Genomic DNA, 25,973 nt, shown 5'->3' on the forward strand with positions numbered 1-25,973 from the left:
GGGAAATTGAGGGTGACTTTATACTCACTGCAGACATTCATCTTCTCATGTGCTCAGCAAGTGCACTAGGCAGCAGGGAATGCATCTCAGTCTTCCCTGAGTAAAACTGAATGCACGGCAAAGGCAGCCAGTTCACTCTCCCTCTGCAATAAAAACTGGCACTATCTCAGATGGACAAATACTCCAGCATGCACTAAGCTTCATCCATGATGAAGGCTAGAACAGGCAAGCAGGAAAGGGCATACTTGTCTTTCATCATACTACATAAAGCTGCTTTACTACAAAAAGGAGGACTGAGATAAAGTAGTTATTGTTCAGGAACAGGAATCAATAAACAACCAGTTTCTGTGTGATTTGCTACAGCAGTTCCCTCTCATACACCTTAGTTTCTCATTTATGAAATGGAAAGAAGAGCAATCACTTCCACAAAGTGTTTTAAACCAACATGGTAAGAGCTCGGTGTTCAACTATGTGGTATGTTGGACAGTGCTCAAGCACAAGGCAGCAAGTAAATGACACATAATACAGAGACCAAAATGAACACAAACCCTCTATCCTTTTCTCCCGTGCATGCCATCACAACCATGGTTGCTGGAGACTTGTGTAAAGCTTCCAAGCCAATCTTCCTGTAGCAAGCTGTGTCACAGCAAGTGCTGTTTGGGGCAAGGATCCTGCTGACACTGCTCTCATAGGCACTCCCAGCACTACCAGACAATAAAACCCCATCTGTTCCATGCCAGCAACAATTAGACTGAGTTGCTCCATATGTACAACCCCACCTGGCAGGAGGTGAAAGGGTTTAGATTATTTTAACACACGTCCATGAAGCACTGCTATAAAATACACATACCTACCATACCTACGCTGTATGCACCAATTAAAAGCAAGCAAACTCCCTGGAATTGTGCACCAAATTCTTCCTTTTACTGCGGTTTAACTCCAACCTGTTAAATTTATTTTGCTCCTACAATTTAATGAGTACTGACATTAAGCTGAAAGTCCACAACTCACAGTGGGAGGCATCTTCCAGACACAATAATAAACTGCAGGGAAGAATCCAAGACAAAAGGATATTTTAGTCAAAAGCACTTGCTTTACAGCTCACTGAAAATATCTGAGTCAGCACTGCAGCAATTTCACAGGAGAAGCAACTGCTACACCTGTTCAATTTTGCCATACTGAAACCTATTGATCGCGATGACAGGCTCCATGGCAGAGGGAGATACACTGTCTATTTATTTAATAAGGAGGGTACAAAAGAGTGCACACACAGCAACTGAGCTTCTCACATTTCTCAGCATGGTTTTACCAAGCTCAGTTCTGCAAGGGCAGAAGCAGAGGATGAGCTTTCTTAACCATCAGGCAGCTACACAGTGCATCTTGACACTTCGTTGTTTGCTTGATACTAAGCTGGTATCACCACTGCTTGCAGGATATGCTGATTTTCTCTGTTTACAGTCCATGTCTATACATTTAAGTCAAGCAAATCAAATAACTCACTTAACCTCTATTTGTCTTCTTAACTAAGGAAGTCCTCAGGGGTGAGCAGTTTACTCATCTTTTGGAATAGCCACCTAACCTCACTTGAAACTACAATTTAGGGAATTTGTCCACTCACCTATTTTCATACCTTTTCATTTTCATTTTTCATTTCATTTTCATTTCATATTTTCATACCCTGTTCTCTTACCTCATATGCATTCCTTTGTCCAGAGTTCTTCAGGTGTACCAAACAAGCACAGTCCACAGGCCACAGAGGCTGTGGTTCTTTTAGTATCCAAGCACCCTGCCATGCAAATAGCGTGATAGCCTCTTGTAGCCAGGTGGTGTAGAGCAGTGAAATGGGTTACAGAACACTGCCTTAGCACCAAATACAGCCCTTCAGCTATACCTGCTTTTAACTCCCATGTACAAGGCAACCTGCTCTCTAAAACAAACAAGGTATGAAGAAACAACTAATCCAGAAGGGGAGGAAAAAAATACAAAACAAGAAGGTAAAAAAAGGGAGAAGAAGCACATTTGACAGTGGGTTGCCATACATGTTTGCATGGACGCCCTCGCCTTCTCTGGTTAGGACCTGAAGTAGAGCATTTTGGCAAATACTTATTCTCTGCAAGTTCTGTATGTGTGTCAGCACCTACACATTACTTCATAATTCACGTTACAGGATGCCATCTAAGCCTCCTGACACACAAGACACATTGCAAAACCCCAAACAGAATAAAAACCTGACGTTTTTTAAATTAGTTTTAGTATCTTCATTAGTATTTAATCACAGGATGTTTAACTTTGCGGAAAGCCTGGATTACTGGATGCCACATCTAGCACAGAACACCATACGAATGCACACACCAGCTCCCAAACACACCAAGCTAAGAGTGAAACTTAGAAAGTTAATAAACCATCCCACTGGGACCTTTTAAAGCTCTCTGAGAAAGGCACTGAGTGGGCTGCTAGTTTAATTAACTTAGTGAAAACTTGCCGTCAACCCTGCATTATCTGGAGTGCACTGGAAACGACTCCTACTACCTCATTTTGTCAGGTGTGAGCCAGCAGGGATTGCACAAGGCCCTGAACACCCTGTTTTCAGGCTGCAGCAGCAAGACAGAAACCTCTCTCTTTAGGTCATGGAGCACAACCTTATTTTAGACTCAGAGTAAAACCTGTGCCTGCAACAGAAGTCCCAGAGGGAAAGGAAGGCAGTGAAGCATCAGCATTTGTCTGTATTGAGTGAGTAAAGGGTTAGAACAATGCAATCGAGTCGTGAAGTAGCTGGATATTAAATTACAGAGAGAGGAGGGGAAGGAACACTGTCTAAAGCAAGAATCAGCTGCAGTCAAACCTACTTTGCAAAGGAAATTAAGACGAGTCCCACAACGATCTTTAATTTAACTTAATTACACCAAGTGTCAGCTATGGCTGTACCTGCACAGTCATGTAAATCTGAGTGTTCACAATATCAACCTTTGAGACAATACCAGCTACCATGCCAACGAAAACCCATTATTTACAGTCCAATATTCTGAAAATACAAGATGCTGCAAACCTCACAATATTTTCTTGTCAGACAGGTGCAAACAAGAAACACATTTGTTGAAAAATGCCTAGTGGAATTCAGGTCCTTCCAAAATCCAGGACCAACACTGAAGCATGGATTTTGTTGACAGCCCCACACACACCCCAAATTAAGATGTCACCAGATATCACCTGGGACAAGGTGAAGTTGGTTTTCAATGCCAAGGAAACCTAGAGTAAAACAGCATTACAGCTGAATGAATTGTACTCTTTTTATGATATTTATTTCAGGTCTGAAAGGCTAGAGGACCTGTAGTTGATTAACATTCTGTTTTCCTGAGACAGGGTGCCTGGTTTATGGACCAGTGGAGAGCTTCATCTCATCTCCTTTGCTGTATTTCATGTGTACCCATCTTGTTCCCCATTTAATTCCCTTAACCTAACCTGTCTCCCTGAAAGCCAAGCTCCCTCCATCCCAACATCCACACATCTCACAAATACCTACATTATTGAGATTTCAACTCTCACTAAGAGGTGATGATCAGAAGCAAGTGATTCATTGAAGTTGATCAAGTTATCAGCTGAGTTACTGACAACAAGCAGCAGTAAATCCATTGTGACTGCAGAGTAAGATGCTATAGATAAACTTGCCTGTGCCCACACACTCTCAGTTCAATGGACAAAAGGAGGATTGGGCATGAACTCATCACAGCCCAAAGGACAGGGGGCAACTTTTTTCCAATCACCTGCCTCACCAAGAGTTTCCAGAATCACTTCAACGGTGATGAGAGTTTTCTGGGGTTTGCTTTTATTTTATACATCCTTATCCTGCAACAGATTTCAGGCAGAGGGTCACAAAACCCATTCAGCTCAATCAGCCATTGAAGCGTCTGGGAACAGACTTTCCCATGTCACAAAAGAACAGAAATTTATTTCTTTTCAAATCACCCACCATCATCCCTGACATACCTACACATGCTCACCTCTCTCTCAAAGCTTTGGGTTTATAATTCAGATATATGCTTTTTTTTCTGCTCTGTCCTTTGTATGGGTTAGCAAAAGCAAGGCCACTGAAGTGCATTTTCTATTTCAGAAGTGAAGTATGGTTCTCCAAACCTAGAAACAGCAGCACACCAAACATTTCAAAGTTAACTGCTGATGTTTTCCTATCCATCAAGTCAAACAAAAAGCCCAACTCCTACAGTGTTCTGCTACTGATATGTCTTTCGTGCTTTAGAATTTAAGTGTTTTTCAAGACTCTTACAAAAACATAATGCAAGAAAAGGCCACATGATTTTTAATCAGTTACATGTGACATAAAGCAGGTGACAGAGGATCTGCAAGACATAAGGAAGGGGCCCTGGATTTTCTTTATGGAAAGAGAGCTAAAAGTTCGCCTCTGCTTTTTCCTTATAATTGCTAATACACAACCACACACCAGGAAGGTACAGTAGCTTTGGACAGCTCAAGCCAGTTCCTTTGTGAAGCTTAAGCTGCACAATTCTTACACCAACAGTTCTAATTCAACATGTCAGACCTTGGGCCAACCTCTGACTTGTGCAACACAGACTGTTCTATCCACTCCTTTCTTTTTCTTTCTGAAACACAAAGCATCTGTGTATTCAGTTGTTGCTGAAAAGGTTTGTAGACACTCAGCAGTTGGGGAAGACCACACCACTTCACAATTCAGCAAGCACAACTGAGGCCAAACAAATGTTACCCATAATCAAGTGAAAATGAAAGGGAAAAAAAGCAAACTTGATGAAAAAAGCCACATGTGTTGTAGTTATTTGAAAAATAATTAATATCAAAAAAGCAGTCACCACACTTGGTTGCATTCATTTCTCTAAACTCTATTTGATTCAGAATTGCTCTAGTGAGCAACAAAACAATCTAAGCATTGAAAGGCTGTTGAAACCCTCACTTGTCGTTTCACATTGTCAAAAATGCAGTGTTGACTACTTGTCAGCTATTTGATTTTTTCCTCAGTTCCTTTTAGCTCTTCCATTCAAATACTGAAGGCAACACTTCTCTGGTGGTCCGCCCACTGCAGCAGGCTGATTCCTACTCCTGTCCCACCTAACCACTCTTCTGTCTCCAGGCAAGGGGCCAGAATATTTTCCTGGTGTTGCTTGTGAACCAGCATTAGCAAAATCAGTCCAGCACTAGAAATGCTTGAGATAAGAGTGCTGTCATACACCATGAAGGGAAAGCTGCCCAATTTAAGCATTTTAAAAAACATGGAGAAACAGTAATATCTTTTTTTAAAGGCATTCAGCACATATATACAGGTCACTATTACAAAATTTCAAATCGTCAATGATTACTTCATGCTTTTGTGATACTGCAGATTCCGCCACGTTTAGAGAGGAAAAAAAATTTGCATGCCTTCTTTCCCTTGGCTAGCATTCCTTCTGAGCATATGCATAATTACTTACTATTGACAGGCACACACTTAGAAATTTCTGACAACTTAACCCAGATCCACCACTGCTCTAGCCTGACTGATATAGCATTTACTGCCAGGTAAAATCCTGTAAAAATCTTGCTCCAAAAACTCCAGTCAAATTTGCAGCAAAAAATGTGTTAGAGCAACAGAAAGCAATCAGGCTGTTCACTGTTCACCTACCAAACCCTGTTTTCCCTTCACTCACACTGTTCTTGCTTAAACATAATTTTCCTCGCTGTATTTAAAAAGCATTCTTTGCCAGCAGCTCTGAAACTAATCTAAGTTAGCTTGCATGGCTAAATTTCCTCATCGGTTGCAAGACTCCTAAAGGAATTAAATCATGCAAGTCATTAGAGAACTTTGATTATTATTTTAAATAACAGGTCAGATGATTACAGAACCCATTCAGTATCAAAGGGATTAACTGCTGCTTTAACAGCCGGGGTGGGTTAGCCCTGGCTAGATGTCAGATGCCCACCAAAGCTGCTCTGTCACTCCCCTTCTCAGCAGGACAGGGGAGAGAATATATAATGAAAAGGTTACAGGTTGATATAAGGATAGGGAGAGATTACTTATCCGTTATCAGCTCTGGCAAAAGAGACTCAAATTGGACAAGTTAGTTTAATTCATTGCCAACCAAATCAGAGAAAGGTAATGAGACCCCTCACACTCTTTCCCTGCTCTAGTGTGGGGTCCCTCCAATAGGAGACAGTTCTCTGGGAACTTCTCCAATGTGAGTCCTTCCCAATGAAGATCCCTTCACAGGGTGCAGTCCTTCAGGAACAGACAGCTCCAGCATGGTCCCTTCTGCAGGATCATGGTTCCTGCCAACAAATCTGCTCCAGCATGGGCTCCTCTCTTCATGGGCCACAGGTCCTTCCAGGAGTCTGCTCCAGAGAAGGCTTCCCATGGGCTCACAGCCTCCCTTGGATCCAGCACAGGACCCTCCACAAACTGCAGGTGGATCTCTGTTCCACCATGGACCTCCATAAGCTGCAGGAGCACAGCTGCCTCACCATGGTCTTCCCCACAGGATGCAAAGGATTCCCAGCTCTGGCACCTGTAACACCTCCTCCCCCTCCTTCTATCACTGAACTTGGTGTCTGCAGAGCTGTTCGTCTCTCCAGATGCTGCTGGTGTTGTGCATCACCTTTTTCCCTTCTTCATTATCTCAACAGTACTACCACTGTCACTGATGGGCTCAGCCTTGGCCAGCAGCAGATCCACCTTGGAGCCAGCTGGCACTGGCTCCACTGGACATAGGGGAAGCTTCTGGCAGCTCCTCACAGAAGCCACCGCTGTAGCCCCCCACTAGCAAACCCTTGCAACACAAACCCAATACAACAGCCAGCATGTGCTCGCTGAGCAACTGAGCAAAGTGATATGGGCTGTGGCATTTGATGCTAATGAGCAACAGCACTTAGCAGTTTGCAAGAGCCAAGGCTTGGCAGCATGCTCACCATTCCAGAAAGCTAAAACTGCATAAACCTCTTTCTGGAAAAAAAACAAAATGTGGCAAGCAAAAACGGATATAAACCCAAACAAATAAAATAAAAACATGAATGCTATCTAAAGGGCAGAACTGTACTTGGATTCACAGACAAGCCGCAAAATACCTCAACAAGAAAGTTGAACAAAATTTAGAAGTCTTTTTCTCCCCACTCCATATTTGTCCTTAATTTGATTCAAAACTTTGGACAGAATTCAAGATTTCAGTTCAGTTTTGAAATACAGGGTTTGGGATAAAAGTTGTGACAAACCTGCAGGTTTGCATCCAGCTATTTTAAAAAATGAGGTGATATTTCAAAATAAGAATTGGCAAATATTGACAACTGTTTTGATTTCAGCTGTACACCGGAAAATGATTACATCCAAGTTCTTTCCAAGCAATCTCTAAAATAAACCCACTGTCTGCAGCACAGAGTATTTCCTTGCACACTGCACATATACACAAAACAGACCTACCAAGACTAATGGTTTGCCTCCTTTCTAGCAGGACTCCTCTTGCCGTGGAGCAAGATGTTCATCTCAAGATCTATGGATCTCTAAGCCTTCAGAGGCAACATCCCTGCATTCAGAGGAGATGTACAACTGCTCTGCACAAATTGCTGCCAGGGTCCTGGCAGGAGGCCAGAGGTGCTGGTAGCAGGACCAAGTTTGGGGTGTATTACCCTAGGCTGGGATGCCTGTTCACTGCTCAACATGTTCATCATTCTGCCTTAATAGAGGCCAATATATTTTCCCTGACCTTTACTTTCCACAGTTCTCAGAAAGCCTGAAAAATTAATATTCAGGCAACTTCTAAGGTTTCATTCTGCATATTGAATGATTAACAGGGAGTGCCAGCAGAGAAACAAAAACCTCTTGCCTCAATGCAAGTGGCACAGGAGAGCAGGAGTAAACAGAGTGCTTAACCTTCTGAATAGCTATGGCAAACCTGAATGCTTGATGTGGTGCCCCAAAATACCTCTGCCATTATTCAGCAGGCAGAATTAGGAGGTGGCATGAAAAGAGCAAAGACAGACCCGCAGCCCTTGCAGATTCTCTGCAGTTAAATGCTGGGACAGCTACTAAAAGCTCCAAAACAGGTTGCCCTGGGCTTTTTTACACCCTCCCTCAGAGCAGCTCTTCATGACCCAGCAATGAATCTGCATCATGTATTGACTGCTTCTCCTGTTCCGTTAAATGGTTTTTAACATATCCTCAATCACACCATCACTTTTAAGTATTTTTAACCATTCCAGGAAAACTGCAGTCAGACAGCTGCAGAAAGGTCGAGTTCTCTTCCAGCTCTGGCAGGAGTTGGGATTCCCCACAATTCGCTGCAGCACAGTAGAGCACAGTTTCCTTTCTCCTGGTGGTGAGCATCATTAGGATTCAGTTCCTGCCCTACTTTTACACACAAACCATTGCTATAGGACTGCCAGTCGTGTTCCAATTGTAGAGTGTCTGGATACATGGATACAGGGGGGTCTTTTCCAGGTGCCAGGCTGCAGATCCTGAAGGTGATCAACAGGTCCTCTTGTGCCAAGGGGTGTCTTGGCATCCTCAAGATTATAGTGTTTAAGAACACCAATACTTAAACTCACTCTATATGTATGCAAAAAAAAGACTTTGCTGAAATAATCAGCATACTTAACCCTTCTTTGGGTTTGAGACCAATTCCTACCATGGTTTACTGCTCCTGTCCATTAATTCCAAAACTAAACATGGAAAATTGAGCAAAACTCATTCAGTAAAATCTTATTTCTAAAGGCCTCTCTGAAGCATTCTAGCTTTCTTTCACTATTACAACTGAGTACAAAACTCCTTCCATTCTGAAACACAATGGGAAAAATCTTCCCTAAAAAAGTCTGACATGTACGGGAGGAAATTTAAATTACAGATGTAATATTTTTGCTTGGAGGTTTAGCTAGTGAATAATTTCTACACACTTCCTTGCAGCACAACTCCTTCATCCTGGCCCCTACTTTTTCAGCACAACCATCACAGTGACTGCGAACTGCAGAAAAATGAAAAGCTTGTGGCCTCCTGACATCTCCTTGAATCTAACCTTTGTCTTGCGAGCTTAAGAGCAAAAATGTTTCAAAATAATTCTCAAGGCTGCCCTTCTGTTTAATTGCTCCGTGGATAAATTTCAGCATGCCTATGACTGATGGAGTGGAGGAGAAATCTCTCATTGCAAAGATAAAAGCCCAAAGCACAAGAATCCAGAATGAAATTGTTAAGTTTTAAATGCAAAATGGTATCTTTGATCCAATCTACCTGATTCATGACACTACAAATTAGTAGATCAGCTTATCTGAACTTCTTTATATCACATTTTTCAACATTACCCTTACACCATTACCCTCATGTCAGTAGCTAGCTAGAGTACCTTTCACCAAGGTATTCTATTCAGATAGGAACAGGAGAAGAAAACCTATTCTTTCAGTCATTTACTACAGTGGTGAATTACCTATTAAGAAATTGAGTATGCAATTTGCAGCTGCAATTTGGTTTCAGTGTCTAGCCTTATGTTCCTTTTCTGTTTTGGTATTTTATCTCGAAGATGCTTGAACACTCTAAAGAGCATACCATAGGTTTTGTTTCAGAGATTATGATACTGAAATCTTGAAAGCATTTTCACTAGTCTCTCAGAACTGATGCTCCCCTGTCCTTTCTCCAATTTTTCAATATCCTTTTCTGAAACAGACAACAGGAAAAAATTGCAAAATATGTACCATTGTAAAACCAACTTCTGTCTCTTGTTAATATTTCGAGGGTCAAGTAAACCTTTTTAGCTGAATGTTTCACAAGAGACCTAGAGTAAAGCTGTCAGTCAATGCTTCTTGGAACACTGCTTTTCAAGATACAGCCCCTTTCTGCAAACTGGCACTTGCTTTTTCAAGAACTGCACTGCCTGACAGGTTAAAAAGCAATTCAGATCACACGCTTCATCTACTTCATGATTTAACCTTCTGCCAGTCTTCCAGTAACTTGCAACATTCATCAGAAATTCTTATATCCCTTCTGATCACTGAAAAACTTATCATGTAGCACTATTTTCACGCTCATCACCTAAGAAAGGCACCCTCAACATTCTTGTCTTCCATGACCAGTGCTTTGTGACATCACTCACTCCTATAAATCTCCAGCATTGTTACTGATGCCCACTGCTGGCTCCAAGGGAAACATTCCGAATTTCATGTGTCCATAGAACCTTAGTAATCTCTGCTATATAAACTGACACACAAAGGCTCTTAAATACTATTTCTGTCTATGTAGTGAGTTTTCCAGTTGTGCAGTTGAGCTGTAATTGTCGGCACATAATACTTGAAGAACCAACATCAAGCCAAGTCTCACCAGCAGCAATCTCAAGGAGGTCTGAAGTCTTGCCCTGCGCTGATATTCAAAAGCTCTCCAAGTTCCTCTAGGCACCTGGAGCTCCTGCAGTAATGAATGCTGACACATGACCCTGAATTCCTAAAAACTCTTTGCCAATGGACAACTGTTTGTATGGTTTGTCTGCTTTAGCCAAGACAAAGTGCTTGATGATAAACACTTTGAATCAGAATTAGTAAATTCTGGACTTGTCATATTGCTGTCATCTGCAATGTCCTATTTGATCACATCAGCAGTTTTGGAGCCATCAAGTGCAGAAAAGTGACAGGAAGACAAGTCTCAGCTCTGACAATGGGCTGCATCCATGTTTCCTCTCAATTAACAATGCTAACAGCACAAAGACACATACTTTATCAAGGAATTGTGGTAACTACCAGGGAAACATTGATTAGAATGAACTTATGAGCATACAAATACATTCTCTTTCCTCTACAGCAACCACTGTCCATCAGCTCATCCCTCCAATGCAGAGAACTCAAGATGCCATGACCACAGACCACTTTGAAGAAAAATCAGCCTTGATATGATGAATATTTCTAATGGAACAATCTAACAAATACCACATCCCTTTACCTTTTTGCTTTCTTTACACATAATTGAACAGAACAAAAATCCAATTACATTTCTAAAAAGAGGTCACCTCTAAAACTCCCATATGCTTTCTGCAAGACTGCCAAGGAGTTCTCATACACATCTGGACCTAGTCCAATGTGAAATACATTTTGGTGCCCTAAAGTCCATGGAATTTCAAAAGGACAAATTATTCGTCAATGTCCCCTACGTACTAAAATGCATTCTGCAATGTTGCTGGCACAAAGTGGCTGTTTGCTATGAGTGGGCAAAATTATTTATTTAGTATATATACATATAGCCTCTGAAACACTGCAGTCCTGGTGACAAAGAGGCGTGTAAATGTGAGCAATATGCAGATAAATCACAGGCGCAGGACTGGACTTGACTATACTTCCACTGTGTGTGTACATATATAATCTACAAATAGTTTTAGCTGAAGTTTTGTAATAGTTCAACATTAAAAACTCTTCTTTTCATTAAAGTTGATTACCACTTTCAAATACCTATCTTCCTGCCCCAGTGTATTGATTAATATATTAAGCTAGAAGAAGACAATAAACTTTTTGCTTCACAGCTATTGAGAAACTCCTAACCATGATTATATTAGCTCTGTTCAACCCAGACCAAAATGATTTCTGGGATGTTCCCATAGCACATTTCATCTAGTACATCTGCATTATTTATGGCATTTACACAAGGTGAATTGAAGGCTTTTATAAACTAAGACACAAATCAATATAAGCTCTCAGCAGATGGGGCCTTAGTAGGGTTCCACAGCAGCATCATTCCACACCAAGCAAACTCTTTCAACTCAGTAACTGGTAACACAGTAGGAAAGATTTGTTCAGAAAATCAGGAATCAGAGACACCCTCAGTACCCAGCCTTTCTAGGAGAACTGTACCTGCCTCATTCAGAGCCTAAACAATCAGGACTAGGTTTGTATGCAGTAGGCAGCTTGAACTGCTTCACATCATCAGTCCACAAGCATGACAATAGCTCTGTTTCATATCCCTCCCCAAGCTAAGATAAAAAGGCTGTAACACAGATGGCTTTCCCTGTCAGAGGTACCACGGACTGGGATGGGAAGCAAATTCAACCTGGCACTCAGTCAGGTCAGCACTGTGCTCCAAAGGAGACCCTTCTCAGCATCTGCTGTGCTGGTGCCTGTTGTAGGGAGCACAGGTAGGGATGTAAAACTGGCCTGTGAGACCAAAACTGCACAGGAGAACCAGCTGGAGCCACAAAGTCTTAGTTCCTCAGCAAGGGAAAGATCCCCCCCACCTCCATACACAGGTAGTCCACACCCAAGCCAACATGGGACAGCAAATGACATTAGGATATGTGGCTTCAGTGATGCCCGTTTTCAGATAATGCTCCTTTAACTCACCTTGGCTGAGTCCATAGATAAACGCTCATCACAAAGAACAGATCATTATTTGAGGCACTTACAGCAGAGATCAGATTACCCTGATCCCTCTCTTTTCCTAACTCATCTAACTTGTGCACTGAGAATTCAAGGTAGTTTTTTTCCTTTGGATTTAGTGAAATCAAAGTTGTCTTCAGAGATGTCAGCAAAAGAACCTTTTATACATCTATTTATAGAGCAGTGCATTGGGATCTACAGTAGCTAGAAAGAAAAAGGAATGAATGATAAATTATCCAACACAAACTTCCTTTAGAACAGTAACCGGCAACAGAAAAAAACTGATTATATTCCAGTTCAATTCCTTGCTCTACAGATGCAGTAAAAGGATTTGTCCCCTTAACTAAATAAAAAAAACCATAAGGCTTCTATACTTCTATACTTTTATTCAAAGAAGTCTCCAAAGGTTCCATCAACTCAGCCTTTTTTAGCTAACAAACAAGAGGCTACTGAAATTAGAAGATTTTTATATTTGGGTTGGGGCTAGCAAGAAAGAAAAAAGACAAAAAATTCTGTTAGTCTTAATTAAAATCATGTCTTGCTCAGCTGGCACGAGTTTTACTTTCATGCAATTTACAAATACGTGATCCTGACAGCCCTCCATGAGCTCTTTCTGGAGAAAAAAGGAACAGTGAAGATGACTGAAATCCTGAAGTAAAATCATGAGGCAAGAAAAATCTTCCATAGTTAAACATTCTACTCTTCTCTTCACCAGTGCTCAGAAAAATCACATACTTCTCTGTCACTCTCAGAAAAGAGCAAAAGGCTGCCAAAAAGGAGACCAGCTCACATTTTTTCTTAGACACCTCTCTTCTAAATTACCACAGACAGTATTCCTGTGCACACATAAGTAACAGCAGAAAGCCACAGGAAGGCCACAGAAAGCCTCCTCTCCTGTATACCATGAGTGCAGGTAGAAGTGGAAGTAAGAGACTCCTTCACCTAACAGCAAACCCTTACAGACACCTAACATGGGAATTCAGCCTTTTCAACTTGAAAGCAGTGACAGATTGACAAAACTAACCATGTATATAACCCAGATGTGTGACTGTAAGTGAACTGCAACGCCTCCATCCTGAAAGCAGTGGGATGGGGATGCTGAAATGTTGATTTACCCTTGGCTAAAGGCTTCGAAGCAAGTAACTTATTCCTGAGAAACTGCTGACAGATAAAATTTATGTAAACATTAAAAACTGCCATAGCGAGGCAGCAAAGGCCAGCTCTGTGTCCCTCCTTCAAAACTGTCTAGAATTTGGAGCTCAGGTAACAGTATGAAAGCAGATGAGAATAAAATGATACTGCCCCAGAAAGAACCCTTACTTCCAGCCACATACACTCCAAGATTATATGTGAAGCAGAGGTGACATCTGTATGATCCAGTAACCCATGATTAAATTCTGTTCCATTAATTTGTATAATCATTGCTTTAAATTCACATAACCTTCCAGACATTCCACAGCTTAACTATGTATTGCATGAAGCAGTATCTCCTTGGTTTGAGTTTATCTGATCTTCTGAAGCACCCTCTTCTTATAGCTCCCCTTCACCTTCTCTCTGACATTTGGTAATTTTTACTAATTCTTTTATACATTCTCTGCCATGTCTCCAGTCTGAAGACTTGTCATGTATATAAATGTTCTTCATAACACATCTGGTTCCATGCCTTCAGTCATTCTTGATGCCCCTTTCTGAAACTTTCCTCAGCCTCCCACATCCTTTCGAATTTTCTAAGTTCTGGATACACTGGAAATGAAAGACTAGGTTAATAAATACAAAAAATTTGCTTTGCCTTTGGGAATCAATTCTAATAGAAGATAATACACTATTTTCTGAAGGAGAGGGGTTCAATTGAGAAGCAAATTTTAAAAAAAAGTTATTACAGTTGGGTAAGAGAGAAGCTCCATTTTAGACCCAGAGATCTGAATAACTTTAAATCAATTTAAATAACTTTAAATCTTTAATAACTTTAGTTGATGTGCATTACATATTTTAGCTAGAATGGTTTAGCAGAATAAACATCAAAAAAAAGTAAAGAAAACCAACAGTTTGTCAATAGAGCCTCTGTTATGCTCCTGTGGGAACATTAGGTTATGGGCAAATCCCAGGCTTAGCACTGCAAAAGAACAGGGGGTTATTCTGTGTGTGCATGTTGCACATGCAGCCAGGTCCTGGACTGATGATGGGAGCATGAACTAATACCCCAAAGGCTAGGGCAAGTCTGGTAACAAGAACTTAAATTCTTTTTTTCTTAAATTTTCCTTAGATTTATTACTGCTGGCCTCCTTCAGTAACTGCACACTATCATTGCAATTCTAGTGCTGTTCAGCTTCTTTTGTTTCCATTTCGCAGGTTTTCAGGAAAAAATGTGCCTTGGGCATGGTCATTGAGTACAGAGAAGTGCTCCAAGAACAAGAAAAGCATATATGGTCCTTCCCTTCAAATTTGCTCTGAAACACCAACAGCATAGAGAACACTGAACTGCTATAGTATTGACTTTCCAAGTGAGACAAAAAGCAAACATCCTTGCCACTCAGTAAGCTTTACACTTCTCAACAGAAGCAGAAAGCTAAGTTTATCTGGATAAATTTCTGTTTGTGTAGCAACCCTGGAAATTTGCCTCCACAGCTTCAATTCAGACGTTTCTCATTCCTCATCCTAGACTTGTCACATGATGAACCTGTGCAAGATTAGCACCATTTCTGCATTTCAGCAACACTCCAAAGAAAACACAGAAAAATCTCGGGATGCATCCTCCACAGTGTGTAATACTTCTATAAAGGAACCCAGATTATTTCTGGAAAAAGGGCAGTATGATTATAAAACGGTGGTCAAAAGAAAAATACAGACAACTTTCCTGAGGCTAGGAGAAAGCATGCTGTGCTAAACAATTTAATAATTAAATTGAAGTAGAAAATACCACTGTAATTAACATACAAAGAACCAGCATGGCCTAGCTAATCTCATCATGAGGAGATCGAATAAAGTAGCATGCGCTTTATGGAGCAATTTAATCTGGCAAGCAATTAATCGTAAGAGCACTAAGTCAAACGAACAGATTTCCCTTTAAGGAGATCACATTCATCATCTGTAATGTATTCTAAACTGCAATTTGTTAGCCAGCCCCTGAATTTTACTGAAGACATTTACTGTCTTCCTTCAGTGGAAAAGTGATCCCTGACTGACAGGAGGGAGTGGCATCAGTCTTTTTGAAGTGGCTACCCTATTAACACTAACAGCTTCTCAATCACTGATGCAGGGAGTAAATAACCTACATATAACATAACAGCAGCTACATTTTTTTTTACAGGCCTTATACTGTACAAAACACTTCAAGTGGTACTTACTACATTATTGAATCACATCTTAAGCCATGGACCAACATGATCTGATCCATCTCTGTAATGCTCTGGAGCTGATAACATTACTGATGGGGGGAGAGGGAAGTAAAAAAAAAAAAAAAAAAGCCAAACCCACAAAAAATCCCCACCTTCGCTGCTCATTGAGAACCTCAGCAGGTATCTTTCACCTGGGCTCCTCCTGGTGCAAGTCTGGGATTCAGGCTCTCCCCATTCTCTCAGCTTCAAAATAATCCTTCCCTGTTTAGATTGCATCATTCTAACTGATTACAGGAATGCCCCAGACTCTCAGTGCTTTTAATTTTAGAAAACCTTTTATTTCCAACTTTTATTTATTCATGATACTCCCTCCCTATCTATTTGTTCCCATTACAAACTACACTTCAGCTTCAGAAGCTGTTCTACATCACTTTTGTTTTCCCCTACATTAGCAGTATCCACTAGTTCTCTCTTTGCTGGATTGCGCAAAGCATGAGCCAAGTGTCCTTCAGAAGGAAATCACGATTCCTGATGCTTGTCTGCATCAGTCCCCATACAAGTTTATCTTTCTATAAGATGAATTTGAAGGCCTCCTCTCTTCTTGAGAAAGGAAAATACTTAACAGAAAGTCTATCTTCCTCTGTAGACGGCATTATTTTTCTTCTCCCTGAGTGCACAGTTCGGATCATGAAGATTAGCAGGCTGAAAGCAATCAAAGCTCACACCCTCCAAGTACCCTTGGCCTGAACTGATTCCCCTCAAAACACAGCAAATACTTTAAAAATAAAAGAGGATGAGCACACAGAAAAAAGGGCCCTAAAAAAAACCCCTCAGTACAGTTAAGTTTTAACAGGGACCACTAAAGTTTACTGAAACATATGTGGTAACATTTCATCTAGAAAACCCACACAATTCAGTCAAATGAGGCTATTGGCCATGTGTGAACAAAAGCTTGGAAGAGACATAAAGCTTCTGCCAATGCCATCCCTGCCCCTCTGTCACTCCAAATCAATTCAAAGGACAGATTTCTTCACAGTAATGACAGGATGAGACCTATGCCTGGCTGCTTTCAGTCTTCTTCCAGCGTAATTTCCCTTATGCTCCACTCAGACTGAAGGCATGAATATTAAGTGGCCCCATGACAAATCAAAGTTAAATATGTAGTCCTGGAGATAGAGTACAATTTAAAAAAATAATAAAAAAAAAAAAATCCCTGAGCTTTGCTCCAGATCAAGTTCAGTTCTCATTCCAGAAACAGTTAATGCAAAGCTTATATTAAACTGATTACGAGAAAATACTGCTTTACTCCACTGTCAAAAAAAAGCATGGGGGAAAAAAACTTATTAAACCAAAATTAATCAAAACAAAGATTTTTGTACTCCCAGAGGGGAAGAAGAAAACTCCACACTGCAAAAATATGTCTAAACTAGAGAAAAACTCCTGAAGACTAAGCCTTTAAACTTCTCTGACCTGAACCTAAGTGCATGGTATTGTTCCCTAATGCCTTCCTGCTATATAACATCATACTTTGGACCAACACCACATTAAAATGACAGCAAGGGCAGGCACAATTCATTTAACAATTAATCTACCCTAGCTATCATTTTCACTTGTCATTAGCTGCCTCTTAAATGCCCTCAATCTCATATAACCATAGACTCTTTCCTTAAACACACACACAGGGGAATATGCCATTATGGGCATTATTCAAAGCAGTGCTTTCTGTGCCCATCATCAACCACAGCATTAATCACACTGACAACAGTTTCTCCTCACAAATGACTGAGTTGCGTAGTTGGATCTCATCAGCAGGATGCAATTTAATGGTAAGATTACAGACAGCAGACAATGCAGGGCATCTGCAACAACACATACTGTGAGTTCTCTAGTTTTTACCCTTTACTGATCTTTCAGGGAAAGAAAATAGATGCTGAGCACCACAAGCTCCTACTGATTTAAATAAGTGCTCTACCCTGCATGTCTAGCAGACAGGCCCAGAGTCAACATACAGCACAGCACAGCACACTCCATGGAAACAAGCTTTCTTGCTTCTTTTATCATTTGACCATGCGGTGAAGAGATTGCTCTCTAAAATCAAATGGGTTAGGTTAAAAAGGACCTTGGGAGATTTCACGGTCCAACTTTGTACTCAGCACTGGGCCAGTTAACTCACAGCTATGCTCAGGCAAGATATGAATAACTCCCAAGGATGGAGACTGCACTGAGCTATCTGTTCTAGTATTGGATCACTCATGTCGAGAACAACCTCCCTTTTTGCCATCTGACTTATTTTATTTCCTAGTCAAACTTAAGATCCTGGACAGTCTTATTTTGTGACTCTTCATTTCTGACATGAGCTCATGATAAGAGTAAAAGTCACCAAACAAGGAAGAAAAATTGGTGGTACCCAGTGAGAATTGCAGAGTCTGCTCCTTCAGCAAGGCTCAGAGTATCACACATGGGCTTAACCTCAAAGCAAGCACAGCTTTCAAACTAAGGAATCAAGTACAATGTCTGGCAGACCTATTGCTTTCTAAGTTTACAAGGGAATGTCTGCCTCAGACAAGCTGATCTCAAATATCCATTAAAAATTAATGCCAAGCTCAGATTTCAAAGCAAACATTGCAAAATTGTTGCAAAAAAGTACTGCAAAATTATAAGGAAGACATTAAATAATTACAAAAAACTATAAATAAAAGCAATTGGCCTTTACTCATGTACACTGCCTTGCTTAACAACTTCCCTGCAAAACCTTTTCGGACACCCCACAAAGGACATTATATGAAGCATATCATATTCACACCCCTCTGTCAGCAGCAAGAGTTTTACATTAATTAACACAATACATAACCTTCTAGAAGAAGGATTCAGTTTAAAATTCCTCATCCAAAATGTGGGCAACATCACAGGTTTGTTCAGAATAAAAGGCATTTATCCTGCCCCCAAAGCACTTACCAGCCACATTTTGCACAGTGGATTGCAGCATTTTTTTACAGTACCCAAAGCCATCATTGAAATTCAATGTTCTAAAGTTTGAAATCATCCTTCCCTTGGCCACAAAGGTTGCATTACTTCCCATCCTACACAGACTCAAAAACTTTCCATAATCCAACTAATGAGAAGAAAAATGTCACTGTAATTAACACACAAAGTGATGACCTAATTAATCACTAAAGCAGCAACATGAAAAAGCCTTAGGCTTTCGAAGTTTTCTAGCAAAAGGATTGCCAGGGAACTTTTAAGGTCATACCACCTTTGGTCACCGTCAAAATAAGACACATTTGAGACCACACTTTTATATCCTATCAAACAGGACTCCACTGCAGTGAGATGCCTTCAGTGTGTCAGTTATCTCCTACTTCAGACTCCCAGCTGAGTAATACTCATGTTCTCACATTTTGGGCTCATAGTGCTATTGTCTCAAGCCCAGTACTTAAAGCTTGAGGCAATGGTTATGTTGATGTTAACAGCAAGAACAGTTTGCAAAAACCACCCTGCACTATACCAGCACAAGCAAGAAAATATGTGTTTAGACCCCTGCAAAGAGTCACACCAGTGACCACTGATGACTCTGGACATAACCACAAAAAACACTTTGTAGCTTTTAGCTTAAAACTAGTTTAACAGGTCAATGCTGCTAAGAGAGACTGTCTTGTTGTCCCTAACATTGAGCTGCTTGTGTCCCCACCCTCTACAGGTTGACACAACTAACATACACATATGCAATGAAGGTTTGGGAACAGACCAACACTAAAACACATTGTTTTGTTCTTTTTTGTCCTGCTTACAGAGTTTTATCCTGGGTCAGGTCCCCAGTCTCCTTCTTTACATGCAGCAGCACAATGCAGGCTGCTCCCACAGAAGAGAAGGCAGGAATACACAGCAGGTGAACCCTCCTGCTCAGCAACCCTGCCAGTTTATACCTGCTCCAAGCAAGCACAGCACAGGCTGAGGAAGCACACCTGGGGCAGTTTTGCCAGAGGAAAATCCTTTAACTAAACCCTTACCAGCATGAGATATCAGAATCTGGTACCCAACGCAGATGAATTCTTCATGAGATCACTGTTACCTTAACCTGGTTGGCTTTGACTGCTGAGAAACAGCCAAGCACATGGGCATTTCTGACTGCTGAACCTTCAGTCAGCATCCCTTGAAACAGGCAACAGAAGTCTGACCTCAGAGCTAAGGGAGAAATTGCTACTGTTTGAGCATTATGCCATCATTTTCTGAATTTTCTTCTCACTGCGAGGCTTAGAAAAAAAATTTAAAGACTACATAGTGCAGTAATAAAAGGTTGCGTTCTGGGATTCCCAAGCAGTCAATTTAATTCAGGCCACTAGCAACTCTGATGTATCTTAGCATTTCTGTCTGGACTCAGAGATATTAGAGCCCATAGATCTCACATTTTGGAAGGGGCAGAGGGGAAATAACACTCACTCAAGCTCTGTTTTTCCCCCTTCCCTCCAAGCATCATTTTACTCTCACCGTAGCCAACTGGTATTTAGTGGGAGTTGCAAAGTTAGCTCCTGTGCTGGTAGGGTGAGACAACCTTCTCTGCCTTCATGGCTAGAGCTCCTAAAAACCCCAGCACCTTAACATTGAAAACTAGAATGGGTATTTCTTTTAATGAATGAAGTGTTGCAAACAAGATGTCTTCCTCTCACAGTTCCCTGGGAACTCAGCTCCAGATTCTGGTGCAATCTGGACTGCACCAGAAAAAAAAAACCAAAAAAAAACCAGACTGCAGTTCTGCAGTCATGCTAACAATGTATTATCCTTGCTTTCAGTTCAAGATCAGGTAGGTACTTCATTACCTTAATGAGCAGATGTACTTAATGAGTGGGTACTTTGTCAGTTTAGTCCTAAAGGAAGAATTAAGAGAACACAGCATTTACATACCGTAGAGCAAACCCAAATTTTAGGCCCCCCACTAGTATAAGATAAGAAGAAATACATGTTACTGGCTTTTGAAAAGCTTTTTTTTAAGTACACATCCCACAGCCCAGACTTTCAGAGGGAATAATAATTCTGGCTGCTGCTGTGAGCAACAGATTTCTTTTAAACAGAACGAGCAAAACAGCATTATACTACACCACTTTTCAAGGGAAAAAGGTGTTATTTAAGCTCACAATGATTTTTTCATTGTTTGGGTTATGAAGAAAGTTGCTTAATGTTCTTTCTCCATTAAAGCGAATCTTGAAAGCCAAATTTGAGACCAGCAGAGATCAGGGTCCCTTATATTTACCCAAATAATAAAACCAGCATGGACAAAGTTTCAACAAGCTATAAACAGCTGTTTCAAACTGTGCTTCAATCATGTTCCAGTAGAGCCAGTTCTTGGGGCCAAGAGAATCTGGTTGCTTCCTGGCTGCAATTGAGCTACCAACAAAGGCTTTGACTATAAGGTTGAAATCTATCAATTAGGAACTGAACACATGCCAGCCACATTACCAGAGAAATAATTAAGATTGTTCTCATAAACAGGAGGAAACAATACAACAATTCAGAGCAAGAAAAAGCAGAGCTCTCTGGATTTTGAGCTTCAACAAAAAACCCAAGATGTTTACAAGTCTGTGCCCTAGCTTGGCAGCACATGCTTTAATGCATTACTGAGCTCAGACATAAGTTGCCTGTGTCCAGCAATGGGATTCAAGACCAAAATATCTGCAAGTGAGACAGAAAAATAACTTCTGACCAATAAACATTATATCCACTTCTGAAATAAACCAGAAGTACTCCCCATGCTGACATATATTCTCCACTTCTTTTATGTTTCTACAGAGAAAGGTATTTGGCAAGCAAAACAAAAAAGAATTTCTTGCCTGGTGCCACACTTCTTCAGACCAGGCAGTGCATAGTCACTCACATAAATCAAATAGGAGACTGCAATTGCACTGCGAAGTCTCTGACTTCTCTACTGGCTGTTTTCCCAAAGCTTCACACCCCAAATTCATCAGCACAAAAGCTGAAATTATGTGTCAACATTACACTTCCAAGGCTGCATACACCGCTTTCAAAAAAATAAAAATTGCTGGCAGCTTAACCACCTTGTAAGCCTACAATCTGCACCCATGAGTCCAGCAGAGATCTGCTGACAGGAATTCCCTATTCACAGAGCAGTTGCATTTGACACAAAGCAAATAAAATCTGGGTTCTAATACATCAGTAATGGAGGCAACATTTCTCAGCAAACTTTGCTAAGTAGCCTACAGGTCCTGCCTAACTCTCCAAAACTTTCAGATCTCAAGGAAGGAATGTTTCCCATAAAATGTCCAGGAGGAAAAGAGCTCACAGGTGGGCAGACTGAAAGTGAGATGCTCACCTTAAGAGAATCATGTGAACTAAGAGACCTGCTGAACTTCTGAACAGACTGCCAAGCAGTGGCTGTGCTGCAGACAAGTTTCCTTTCTGCCCAGCAAACAACCCTCCCTTGTAGAGAAGCCTCACCTCCACAGAAACCCTACAGAGCAGCTGAAGTACAGAAGTGGATCCTGCTCCCAGTCCCCTCTTGAAGGCCAGCCTGTCACCTTTGAGACATGAGGAAAGGAGATGAAAGCAGCCAGTACAATTGCAGGCACTGGAGAAAAGCTGAGAAAGCCAGTTAAGTGAGGCTGCCATTTTAGGAATAAATCACCTCAAGATCTTCCCCAACACAATCCAAAAAGCCTTGTTTACTTTGAGGATGAAATTTTAGAGCAAAAGTGGTCTCTGCAGAATGACATCCAAGTGCACTGAAGGAAGCACGCTATGGGTATGGTATCTCAAACAGAGACAATTCTTTGCCAAACAAACAGCTTTGCTTAAAATCAGCATCAGCTCCAGAAACCTTAAGTCATCACAAAACATAAAACCAAACCAAAAAACCAAAGAAATCAATTCTTCCAAAAACATACTGAGAAAAAAAAGTTAATTAAAGAGAAAACAGGCTTGACATTGTCAGAGTCCCTTCCCAGCCAGCCATGACTGAAATAGAAGTAACTGCCAGAAAGAAGGAAGGTGACCTGGGATGTACCTGACTTGCTGAACCATGCTGCTGTGTTTGTGGAACTGGTCCATACAATGCCACTTGACCAACAGATTTGCTCTCTGGATTTGGGCCAGTGGCAGAGACAACATTTAATTAAGCCACTGCATGAATGAGAAAGAATGAAAGAAAATTACAGCAGAATGAAATTGGCTATGGCTCTGTAAAAGAAACACACCAAGATGAATCAGCTAGTAAATAAAGAGCAATAACCAAAAACCAACACTGCTGTCTCAAGAAAAAAATCAGACAATGTACAAGAAATGAAGTGCTGAAGTTACACAACTAGATGAAAGCCTTAAACGCTAACAAAAATAATTGAAACATGGGTTAGATTGCTGTGAGAAGATAAAACATTGCAACCCAAGATAGGAATGCTTCTTCCCTTCTTTTCTGATTCTTCTGTTAATACATTGCTGGTCATAAGGTCTTTCCCTTTCAATCCACCTGCTTTCTCTGTTCAGGTGCCAGCTAATGCCAGAATCTGTTCACATCAAGATCTGTTGCTCCTAGCAAAGAACTTTCCCTCCCACAATACTGCAAGGTCAAGTGAAAAACAAGCACTGGTAGCAGGTGAACTCTGAGTAACCACTACAACTCTGTTACAACCATTGTGGCATTTCAGGAACTGTTCTACTGTGCCAGAGCCCCTATGGAATCAAAAAAGCATGCAAAAAGAAACACATGAAATGACAAGAAGGGTCTGCTAGTTTTACTACTGCAGTAAGGAGTGACCACAGATCACTAAAAAAGAAACAGAACAAAGCCAGAATCCTTATCTAGAGTATGCTTTCAGTTTTTCAGCATCAGACTTTTTTCAGACTACCACCTGAAAACTGCAATGAACTAGTTCTTCAAATAGCTTGGGTGCATAAAACTCAGAAGTTTTCTTACAGTGTTTTATTAACAATTTGATCCATAATCTTATCAAGCTTGTGTTATGATTTAAAAGTACCAATAAAATACATTTCTGAGTCTCTCTTTGGGCTTTGTTGATTTTTTCTTATCAAAAAAATAATTGTTGACTGTCTTGTAGTATCCTGTGATCTGAGCTCAGTCAGGCTGATTAGCAGTGACAGCATGTCAGAGGTCATTACCATTAAACACACCTCAGTGAACAATTCAATGGAGTTGTTATTCCATCAGTGTAGTCCTCACAGGTGGTTTTAAGAATTGCAGGGAATGAACTCCAGATCACTGTGGGCTGTAACCTGCATGCCTGAGCACCCTCTACTGCTCAGCTCTGGCTGGCCCTGAGCAGTTCCACATGGTCCCACAGTCCCAGGGGACCACCCAGTACAACAGTACTGCTGGAAGGAGCGACGCCTGAGCATCCTTAGTTCATATTTGTGGCTCATCTCAAAGAAGCTGAAAACAAGCAGGTGCTTGGAATTTTCAGCTAGGAGATTATGGGTTTAATAAGCCCATTGTAAAAGGCAACATGTTTGTGTATGCATTCTATAGGTAAATAAATATACACAATTTAGGTGTACAAATGTATGTCTGTATATGTATTTACATACATATTTATATACACACAGACATCCACATATCCATATACAGATATACACATTCATATATGTGCATATACCTATAATATGCACACAGATATCCATATTGTACAGATATGCACATAGATTTTCTTGACCATTTCTTCTCATAAACAGGCTTTCAGCTTGCCCTCTCCTTTTCACTCTTTTATTCATATTAGCATGAAATGTGTGTGTCCATTATGTCTGTACAAAGAGGAAGTGTGTGTGGGTGTGTGGGGGTGTACAGATACAAATACGTATTTTGTAAACAGTCTCAGCTGACTGTAATCCATGCACAAAATTCCAGAACGCCACACAGATGCACTTCTCTATCAGCAAGTCCACTTTCACATATCGTGCATAAAAGCCATGGCAACATGACTGCATCAGCAGCATTTTGGTCTTCTCTCCCCTTAAACACATGCTAAATTCCTTGCAGTCTGGTGGAACAATGTTGAAGGTACTTTGTGGACTGCTTACACCCACCCACTTTCTAACAAGTATCTGAATGGAGCCTCCTCCTCTGTCAAGGCTTTCAATCCGTGCAGTTCTGGAAGTGCTGGTAATTTATCAAAAGCTATAGTTTCAGGGTCAGGATGCCAAGTGTCCTACGACAAACAAGCACAGCCCAATTTGGCCTAAGTAAAACTGCAAATGTTCCTTCAGAGTGCTGCTGTGTAGACTGGCAGGAAGCATAACCATTTTATACACATCCATGCAATGCTCTAAGTGCTGCTCCCAAATCCCCCATCTCTCCTTCAAAACCCCAAAAGCAGCCCTGGGAGAAGCAGTACCTTCCATACAAGGAAAAACCATCACACAGGGTGGCTCAAGTGGAACAAAAGTAGCTTCAAGATGGAAGAGTGAATGAAAGCACCCAAGCGAGGACTGCAGCTGCGACAGCACAGCAAACACCTCAAAAAATAATCCTGTCACCTAGTTCCATGCTAAAAACTTACTCTCTGTTTTTTAAAAGTGTTTCAGTGAGAAAAATAAAATTACTTTAAAAATTACAGTGGGGCTAAATTTCAGACAATGGAGAAATTCAGACTATTAATCATTGAGTTAATCTATTTATTCACCTTGGAGAAATCCTGATCAGGAGAAAGTCTGTTAAAAGAATACAGGGATTCAGCTGCCACCTTTCTCACTGAATAGGCAATCAGAAGATGCCCCTTTGAACCCTCTGTTAATAAAATTCTCATTAAATGCAAACCTGCACAATGTTATCTTGAAGAGGCTCATTAGTTTAAAAAAAAAAAACTTGTCTCAAAATGTGTTTATTTCCTCATAGGTGAGAAGGTGAGTTTTCAAACCACCAACTGCTGCACCTTCCTATTTCAACCCCATCAGTGCTGCAGCTACATCTTGCAGTCTATCACATCTCAATTATTTATGAAAACCACAGAGACAAATCCACAGACAGAAGTTATAATGACTATTATGAGATAGGACAGCAATCAGAATCACTCATTCTGGTCTGGTATGTAAGATTTTCAGACAGATAAGGATATTATTATTCTTTCTTCTTCAATATTTCATTTTCTTTGGGTTGGACAGAAATTATGAATTATCTGTAGAAAGGAGAGAAGGCAGGAATAGCCTCCCTATCTCTCAATACTCAAAAAGAATATTCATGACTGCTTTTTTCACGGGAGTAACGACAAGAAAAATCAAATAATCAGCAACAACAAAACTCAAACTGTCTAGTGGAGAACTTTTAGTCCAACTAAAAGG

The 25,973-nt window shown here is 40.8% G+C and overlaps 1 protein-coding gene across 4 annotated transcripts in view; it reads right to left on the reverse strand.

Annotated features, from left to right (window-relative positions):
* The window catches only part of ARMH3 (armadillo like helical domain containing 3), a 120,868-nt gene that overhangs the window by 39,186 nt on the left and 55,709 nt on the right, over window positions 1–25,973 (reverse strand). The window contains exon 24 of one of the 4 annotated variants that reach the window (XM_085065026.1): window positions 16,296–16,347. The exons of the other annotated variants lie outside the window; for them this stretch is intronic. Coding sequence (XP_084921152.1) covers window positions 16,311–16,347 — 37 coding nt within the window. The 3' untranslated portion in view covers window positions 16,296–16,310. Of the gene's footprint in view, window positions 1–16,295; window positions 16,348–25,973 lie in introns of those variants that run through there. 4 annotated transcript variants of the gene reach the window in all.

This window comes from Lichenostomus cassidix, chromosome 6 (genome assembly GCF_008360975.1).
Source record: "Lichenostomus cassidix isolate B80296 chromosome 6, HeHo_3.0, whole genome shotgun sequence".
NCBI classification, from domain to species: Eukaryota; Metazoa; Chordata; class Aves; order Passeriformes; family Meliphagidae; genus Lichenostomus; species Lichenostomus cassidix.